The sequence below is a fragment of the Nematolebias whitei genome, chromosome 16 (genome assembly GCF_014905685.2).
Source record: "Nematolebias whitei isolate Nwh7 chromosome 16, NemWhi1, whole genome shotgun sequence".
In the NCBI taxonomy this organism is placed as follows: domain Eukaryota; kingdom Metazoa; phylum Chordata; class Actinopteri; order Cyprinodontiformes; family Rivulidae; genus Nematolebias; species Nematolebias whitei.
The window spans coordinates 25,334,240-25,343,958 of NC_056513.1; the positions used below are offsets into that span (position 1 = coordinate 25,334,240).

Below are 9,719 nucleotides of genomic sequence, written 5' to 3' on the forward strand. Positions count from 1 at the left end.
TAAGAAAAACAGTAATAACATCTAAGATATGAACTAAGAAAAACATCAACTAAATATACACTAAGCACTCATAACATAAAACATTGAACATCAGCACAAACATGAACATGAGTCTGTGAGCAGATGTGCACGCATGAACACATCAACATTGAAACAGATCAGCAGCAACATGAAACAGATCAGCAGCAACAGTTGTTTTATTGCAGCCTGTCCCATTTAAGCTCCAGTTTAAATCACGAACACAAGGAGCAGTGAGCACTAGGACATAATTCAATAATTTAAGACCAATAAAACAATCTGTACTTTATGCACACAATTTACAAGTTGAGACACAAATAATGAACCTAAAACTGTAGAAATTATAGAGAGAAATGAAAACTATTCATTTATCAACCTGTAGGTTGATGTCCACAGCATAAACCAGGGCTATTCAACTGATGGTCTGGGGGCCACTTCAGGCCCACAAGTGAGCTCAGTTCGGCCCACCAGTGGGTTCTTTGCTAAGTAAAACTAGATTTTTAACCATTAAACAAGCTTAATTAATGACAATAACTGTTGTATGTCCACCCCCTGAGCTCATGGCTGTCAGTAACTGTGCCTCCCTGAGCAATTTAACTGATTAGCCCTGGCATAGACCTTCAGCCTGAGTGGAAACCAACAAAGCAACACCTTTACACACATTATTTAAAGTGGAAAGATTAAAACAGATCATATCTGGTTATAAACAGTTAATGTCTGGTCTTTGAACAACCTCAGGCTACAGAAACAGGCTTTAAGTCCGACAGGGTTGATGAGTAAATGGCTAGTCGGGGCAGGGACCAAGAATAAAGTAGATTACAACAATAATCTCAAAGGCCAGAACACAAAACACCTCCAGCTTTTTGAGCTGTTTAAAAAAAATATCCTCTTATTGATGGAGTTTCAATCATTCAGGTCAAACGTTTGACGACACAAGATCTCACTCAGATGTGTGTAGGGAAGACTCTCAGCTACTACCACCTCATTTTGAGCTCAATCTCTGCGACGCCAACAACATTAACCACGGTCATTTCAGGCTGGACGGACTCCAAAAGTTAATCAGCTGCAGCCGTACATTTGATTACGTTCAGAAAGGTTCATTAACATCAGTCCAGTGGTGTTCAGGAAATGTTTTTCTAACAGAAAAAACAAAAAACATGAATGCCTTCCCCTTTCGGCAGTGGGCGATATTAATTTTATAGCCTTTCATTTGATGCCTTTTCCCAAACCTTAACACATTGCCAGTTTTGAATGGCATTGTTATTCTGGCAGAAATATTATGTTCCTACAGGAAGTACACCAAGATGAACTGGAAATGCTACAGCTAGACGCTGCTGGCACTCAGGATGCACGATTTTGGATTTTTGGCCGATATCCGATATGTTGAAACTTATTTGTCCGATAACCGATACCGATGTGATATACACATGCCAAAAAGGGGGCTGAAAATGATGTAACACTTCAACTTGGATTATGTTTAATGTCCAATTTATTCATGACATTTACTCTCTCTAACACAATGACAACACTCGAACAGTGCAAGTTTGTAAATTTTCACAAATCTAAACTCAACCTGTTCACAAGCGACAAGTGAAAAGCACAGAAGTAGTAGTGCATTAATAGATATACTTGAGAGTTTCTTCAAATAAAAATGGTACTACTTTACAATTAGGCTCCGTTTATAGATGGCTAATAGTTAATAGATATGTTCCTCTATAAACACTTTATAAACCATTAATAACTGTTTATTATGCATTAATTAAAGGTGAGAAAGAGAAAACTGACCAGTTTCTTGCCAAATAGTGAACCAAATCTGTTCACCTATATATTTAATCTAGAGGTGTTACTACCTTGTAAGCACAATAAGCATTTGTAAACCTAATATTTTTTAGGATATAATATTGTACTGTATCACTGCATTAGTTGTGGTTATTTGAAGTGCCAGCCTGGCACTTCAAATAACCACTGATTTCTTTGTGAATACCTGTGTATTGTAAAGAATATTCGATATATAAACAGAAAAAGCAGTCTCTATAAAGCTGAATATTGTGTCAGTTACACTGAGGTCTTCTTGGTTTAGAAAGCATGACGCTGCGCAAGGAATCATCTTGTTCCTGCAGGCCGGCGCCTCCCCGTTCACATCAGTGTCTTTGTGGCTGGTCTGCTAATTATCATCCAGCTCCATCAAGTCATTAGTGTCCCCGGCAGGCCTGCTGCGCCGAGCACTGACAGCCACACACACAGTGAGGCAGCTGGATGAAGGAACATGTTTATTTAGGACAGGATGCAGGGTTTCTGGGCTGGGTCTATTAGTATTAATAGCTCTGAATAAGTGTCACTTAAAAAAAGAAGACCGTGGAGGAGAAACAGAGAGGATGAGATGAGACATCTCTGGTGAGGTGAGCATCTCGCCTGGGTTTTTCTCCTGCATCTGTCTGGCATCCTGACTGATATCAGAAGTTTGAAACAGCTCGAGTAGGAGGAAAACACATCCATCTGTGTGTCCCACTGCTACGTAACGACACGAAGGAGATTTTAAAATGATGCTTAAATAACAGACCAGACATCAGAGATCATATATTTACTGTAACTTTTTCCCTGAAGCTCAGAGTGGTGTTCCTCTTGGATGATGCTTGAGTCTCACCAGCCTTCAAACTGTGTCTGCGTGAGGAACAGACAGGCATGGTGCTAAATCTAGGTCTCTTATGAAATCTTGTTCTGCGAGATGCAGCACAAAAGTAGGGAGGGTGCGTGTGTTGTCGTGTTCTCATGGTCCGTTTGGCTTTCTGCATGTTCATTTAATCATGGAGGGGAGCAGAAGAGAGATATGGCAGAGGAACTGGTAAGGGAGATGAAATTAACGAGGTGTTTTCTCCTATTACGAGGGGGGGAAAGTACAATCCCTGCTCCTTGGTTACCATGACAACAGTGACATCACTGATGGAGGGTTACCTCCTGAGATGTTCTATTTATGAGCGTAGGTTGCGAGAAGAAAAAAAAGTTAAAAATTCAGAGCGATAGGTTGGAGTTAAAAGCAAGCCCACGTGTTTGTACGTGTGAACAAGCAGGAACACAGACGCTGCTCGTGTTAACGACGAAACACATTATCGGGACAAACCTCTGCTTCAGTCACTCCGTGGTTACCCACTGTTGCCAGGCAACAGCAGTCATGGCAACAAGTTGAAGCAAGATCCAATGTTGCTAAGCAAAAGCGGAGTGCGTATGGTGAAATTATATTTGAAGCTCAAACACACAATGATGTATATTCACAATTTTTTAAAAAGTTGTAATTGTTTTGGTACAACCAAAAAACAAAAAAAGCATAATGTGAAATCTCATTGTCACGCTAGAAGTATGTGTTGTGGATGAGTCTCAGCTATTACTACATCAAATTGTAGCATAACATTTCTAAAATTGAGTGCGTTATAGCCATCTTTGTGGGGGGGTTTGTTAGCTTAGTTGGCTGTGGCAGCCATCTTGAATTGGATTAACTCCAAAAGTTAATCATTTCAAGGTTCAAGGGGATATTATTGTCATTCGCATCACATGTGGTACATGAGGTGGAACAAAATTGTGTACTCAAGGTCCCAATTACACCCCAAAAACTATAAACATAAAGTGTAAAAACAGAAACAGTATATAAGGATCTAAGATATACACTAAACAATAATAATGTAATATAATATGGTGTCTTAAACAGCAGCCTGAACATGAGTCTGTTGTGAGCAGATGGGTATGAATACAGCAGCTTATGGGTAATAAATCAGCAGCATGGATAAAGTGTCAAAATCTCCAATTAAAGTGGAATTACAGTGATAATCCTGATTAGTGATTCATGAGTGTAACGGCTTCAGGGTAGAAGCTGTTCCTCAGTCTTGTGGTTCTACACTTAATGCTCCTCAACCTCCTGCCTGAAGGGAGCAGGGCAAAAAGTGTGTGTGCTGGATGAGTGAGGTCCTTCATGATGCAGGTGGCCCTCTTCCTGCATCTGGAGGTGTAGATGTCTGTGATGGTGGGAAGACTGACTCCAACAGACTTCTGTGCAGCCTTCACCACTCTCTGCTAAGCTTTTCTTTCTGCAGAGGATGCTCTCCACTGCACACCTGTAGAAGGAGGTGAGGACTGAGCTTCCCTGTCAAGCTCACCTCAGCCGCCTGAACAAGTAGAGTCTCTGATGAGCTTTCTTGATCAGGCTGGTAGTTGTAGATGTGCATCCAATGATATTGAGGTAAATGTGACGTACAATTTTCAAGTTTTATAGCACAATTCATACTACAGTGTCAAGTAACACTGAAGGACTCACTCAGGTTTTGGAAACAGTATTAAAAGAAAAAAGATCAAACTGGAGACAAATAAGATTTAGATGATCCTGTGTTCAACAAGAGACTCAAACTACTGTAAATGTAAACTGAACATTAATAAATGTAAGTTCCCTGTATATTTCATGGATTGCTGTTTTTCTTGTTATACTTGCAAATAAAGTTTGCTTTCTATAGGTCATTATGCTGACATGATGTACTTTTATGTAAAAAAATAAATAAATACATAAAGCTGGGTAAATTAAACCAAATAAAAACTGTAGCTCTTGAATCTATCATCTCACTTATCTAAAATTAAAAAATGAACTGCAGTTTGCTTTGAGAGCCACTTTTGCAAAATGTAAGTATTTAACATAACTGTTTGTTTTTTATGTTAACAAATGATCAATACAAAACAGAGGGGTTAAAAACTGATAATAACAAACTGATTGTTAACTAGCTCAAGTAAAACATGAATGATCTCTTTTGCTTTGAGGCTAAAAATAATTTACATGGACTTAAATGTTTCATTTCCTGATGTGTTTGTTGATAATTACATTTTGTTAATATCTTGAATGAAAACAAATGTCAGGTTTTGGCTCAGATATTAAAAAGATAATTCAAGGTGATCAATGGTGACTTGTATCTGCTTGATGTCCATCACTTTTAGGTTTATGAACAACCGTGTTCCTCCTAACAAGAGATACCAGCCCACTGAATACGAGCATGCTGCCAACTGTGCCACGCATGCGGTCAGTACGCGCACACACGCACACACACACACACACAGACACAGAGGGGGAGAGAGAGAGACTATGTTTTTCTATTTTCATAGAAACTTTACATGGACTTCCATTCGTTTTTATTCATTCAACCTTTATTTAGACAGGTTAATCCCATTGAGCCTCGAGGACTCATTTACAAGAGAGATCTGATAATACCCTCACCCTCACCCTAAACCTAAACCTAAACCTAACCTATCCTCAATTCACATCTAAAGGCTCCCACATACTTGGGTGTACTTCACCCCACAGATGTTCACGTGTGCTGGATTAGACTCAACGCAGACTCAAAGCGGACATCTGCAAACCATGTCCGCGCATAGATCAATTTTTACGGCTGAGTACGTGTACTCGATGTCACACAATAAACTGCCCGGCAGCAGACTGTGTTGTATGCGACATCAATGTATTAAATTTCCCTTCTTCATCCCTGATCTGGTTTAATGGCCTTTTATTTTATTTTGTTGCCAAGAGGCAAGCGATCTCTTCCTCCTCCTCCATTGACGCCATGACTGAAAGTTTGAAAAATGAAGGAATTTGTCACAAGTGAATTAAAATCAGGCCCGGAGTGGCTTTGGGAGGGCCTGGAGATTTCCTAGTGGGCCAGTCTGATGTGTGTGCTGCAGGGCCAGCGCTCCTTGTTTTTTTTTTTTAGAACTTTTTATTAACAACATAGAAACATCAGAACACCACTGCTCCAGCTGTCTCTACCCAGGGCCGCCGGCAGCTCTTGTTTATTTTATTTTATTTTATTTGTGACCTACCAATCAATCCAGCAGGTGCGTCAGCAAATGACCAGTTGGAGACTTCAATTTGTCCCGAAGGTAAACGCCTCTTACCTGTGGTGCTGGGCTGCAGCCCACCACGGTGTACGTCTGCAGACTGTGCGCGCAGTGACTGCGTGGCTCATGGAGTACACACAGTATGCCCAAGTATGTAGGAGCCTTTAGTCCTAAGCAGGGTTTAATTTGTAAAGCGATCGATGCCGGAACACAAATAGCGGGTGGGCCATGGGGGGGGGGGGGGGGGGGTCTGAGGGTGCTCCCCCAGAATTTTTTAATAAAGGAGATGTGATTTCCTGCATTTTGATGTATTTTAACAGGTTGTTAAACATGTACTTTTACCTACATTTGTAAACACTCTGCTTCCGTCAAGCATCCTACCGCACCTCCTTCTTACTTGACGGTTGCTAGCCCGACTATTCTCCGATGAATTTATTGTCCCTGTTGTCCGACTCCACATATGAAACCTCCAGGCACCTCCTCCATCTGTTCATGACGGCTGCCTTTGGGCTCCTGCCCGCGTACGACTGCCTGATTAGCTTGACACTCACCTCCACCACTCTTTTAGGAGTACAGATTTTTTTAAGGGTAGCTGTGGAAATGGTTATTTGAAGGGGCAACTTGTAAGCGATATTAAGAAGTAGCTGTTGGGTTTAAAATAAGTGCGTAAGTAATTATTTTCAGTTTACATATCCAGTACAAGTTTTATTCATTCAGGGCAATCATATTTGTTCCTAACTTTATTATTAGTAAGCCTGAGAGTTACCAGATCCAAGCAAATAGTTTCCGGAATGCACCCCGTCAAAATAAGAAAGTTCCCGGATCCTGTTCCGGCAGGATCCAGCTCATATTTAGCCCTGGTCCTAAATCTAACCCCTAACCCAAAAACAACACTGCTCCTTATGGGGCCCAGACTTTGGACCCCATAAGGAACAGTGGGTCCTCACAACGTAGTATGTGTTGAAAATATGGGCCTTACAAGGTAACAAACACAACGACACACACACACACACACACACACATGCACACACACACACACACACACAGAAATTGATCAGAATGCTTACAGATCCAGCAGCACATTCAGTTACATCATTTGTCCATTGTTGTCATCATTCTTTGTTGAAATCAGGTCTCTCTTGTAAATGAGTCCTCCAGGCTCATTGGGATTAACCTGTCTAAATAACGGTTGAATGAATTTATCAGATCAAAATTTAAAATGGCACCTTGCACATGGTGACACATCATTCTCATGACTCTTTATTTTGTGGGGGACGTCTTCAGATGTGGATAATCCCCAGCCTGCTGGGCAGCCTGGTGTTACACTACCAATCAGAGGATCGATGGGAGCGCCTGTCAGCCTGGGTGTACGGGGCGGGGCTCAGCTCACTCTTCATCATCTCCACCCTCTTCCACACTGTGGCCTGGAAGAAGAGTCACCTGCGGTACAACAACACACATCCAAAACCCAATCTAATTCAGTGCTTGAGCAATGTAACGGCATGGATCTCATAAAAACTAAAGCCATTTCTGCAGGTCTGTGGAGCAGTGTTTCCACATGTGTGACAGGATGGTGATCTACTTCTTCATTGCCGCCTCCTACGCCCCTTGGTAAACATGTCTGTCTTCTGAATGTGTGTGTAAATGTAGATGGCAGCCGTGTTTTCCAGCTGTCCTCCTCTTGATGCTTCTACAGGCTAAACCTTCGGGAGCTGGGCCCGTGGGCGAGTCACATGCGCTGGTTGGTGTGGGTGATGGCGTCTTTTGGAACCACCTACGTCTTCTTCTTCCACGAGAGGTCTTGTCCCCACACTGATCCATTCATTGGGTAGCAAAAAAAAATAATCGATCACAGCAAGCAACATAGAGAGACATAACATTTCGGGCAAGATATTGAGATTGTCCATGAACACTTCCAGATAGTTTCCATAGTCCTGATAAAGATGTTACAGTGTCTCTCAGCCAGTCCACTCTGATAAGGGTCCACAGATGTTCTCAGGGTGGGGGGTAGTAGAGGAGAGGATCAGAGCATCTTGTTTCCATAGCATCCAAGGAGAAATTGGGATAGTCAGCCTTCCAAGGCCAGAGCCAGATTCAGATTTCAACATTGTTTTGGGTCAGGCTGAGCTCATTAATTTTTGCTTCTGCCTATTACAGTCTCGCTAGTACGTCTCATAGTGACCCCAAACAGACAGCCGAATTGTGATTACTTACTCAGAAGTCAGACTTACAACTTCTCCAAGATCTATTCCTTTCAACCGTCCATGAACACAGCAACAAAGTTCCACAGTCCTGCCTGCTCAGCTCTGATACAGGTCCACAGTTAGTTCACATGTACAGTCGGAGTGTTGCCAAGCCCGGCACACACATTCCAGACAGCTTAAACAGCTGTTGGCATTTCCAAATTTGGCCATAATCCAGATTTCCATCAACTCCAAAAAGAAGACTCTAGTTATCATAAATCCAATTATGCTTCCGAGGCAAGAGGGCTCTCCTTCACCCTGTCTTCTTGTTAAAATTTGATCAATTGCGTTGAGAGACCAGCTGAACAAGTCCATAATTTACAATTTGGAAGGTATGCATAAAGGGGCTCTGAAAAAGGTTTACAAAAACAAAGAGCAAGAGCAAAAGCAGATGGGAGACAGGAGAGGGAAAGAGAGCCTTCGTCTTTGTCAAGAGCGAGAGAGAGAGAAAAACTTGATAGTGTCTGTTTATCCTTTCTAAGAAAAAAAAAGTGAAACCTCTAAACATCTGTGTCACAATATTTAAGCTGTTTGCTGCTCTTTGTTCCTTCTCAAACAGAACTGTGATGTTTTGAGACCTACATTTCTTTATTTTGTGTTTCCAATGAGCCACATGTTATAATCATTCAAAATTATGGTGGCCCTAAGGTGTAAATGAACAGCATTTGAAAAAACAGAATTACATTTGAAAAAACGGAATTAAATTAAGCCAAAGCGGACGTGGCCGAAGAGAAACTGGCCTGAATTACATTAGAAAAAAACAGAATTACATTAAGTCAAAGCGGAAAATGTAATTTCGTTTTTTCAAATGTAATTTCGTTTTTTCAAATGTTGTTCATTTACACCTTAGGGCCACCGTACAAAATGGTTTTGAGCAGTATTTGCTTAGTGTTTCTGAAGACTTTTTTAAAAGGATTTCTTTGGACTTCAAAATGATCTTTCTTGCATTTTTTATCAGCCCAGTACACAATCACTTTTAGAGAGGAATATTTTTGTTTGTTCAGGCACTTTATTCTGACCTATAAACTATTCATATTTAAAAAACGATCCTAAACTCAAGAGATAAAAACTTAATAGAAAAACGCCGGTTGTGGTATCACACAACAACACACACAAAAATGACTATACCTTGGTCAGTATTACAGATAATGAGCTGAAACTTTGTGTAGCTGAGCTCCAACAAATACTCTGAGTGCTAACAGATCCTGCTAGAAGGTCTTCAAAGCTCTAGCATGAAAGATGGCAGGAGACATATATTTCTTCAAATAATGCTATATATATATATATATATATATTTTTTTTAAAATATATATTATTTGTGGGGGAGTGGTGGCGCAGAGGTTAGAGAAGGTGGAGAGAAGGTGGGCCTGTGATCGGAAGATCGCCGGTTCAAGCCCCGGTACCGACAACATCAAAAATGTGGGTGGGGTAGGTGAAGCACCCACACCTGCCCCCACCCTCATTTGCCCCACCCTGGGCCCATGAGCAAGGCACCTAACCCCCATCTGCTCCCTAAACAGGTCTCTCTTGAAAATGAGTTCTCGTGGCTCAATGAGACTACTTGTATAAATAAAGGCTAAATGTAAAAAAAAAAAT

At 41.1% G+C, this 9,719-nt stretch overlaps 1 protein-coding gene across 2 annotated transcripts in view; it reads left to right on the top strand.

Moving 5' to 3' along the window:
• The first annotated feature begins 2,869 nt into the window (after window positions 1–2,869).
• The window catches only part of LOC119422998 (monocyte to macrophage differentiation factor 2-like), a 7,623-nt gene continuing 773 nt past the window's right edge, over window positions 2,870–9,719 (top strand). The window contains exons 1-5 of one of the 2 annotated variants that reach the window (XM_037690410.1): window positions 2,870–2,883; window positions 4,987–5,068; window positions 7,165–7,325; window positions 7,417–7,491; window positions 7,577–7,678. In XM_037690410.1, the coding sequence (XP_037546338.1) occupies window positions 2,870–2,883; window positions 4,987–5,068; window positions 7,165–7,325; window positions 7,417–7,491; window positions 7,577–7,678 (434 nt within the window). Of the gene's footprint in view, window positions 2,884–4,969; window positions 5,069–7,164; window positions 7,326–7,416; window positions 7,492–7,576; window positions 7,679–9,719 lie in introns of those variants that run through there. The other variant, XM_037690409.1, reaches the window with a different exon arrangement.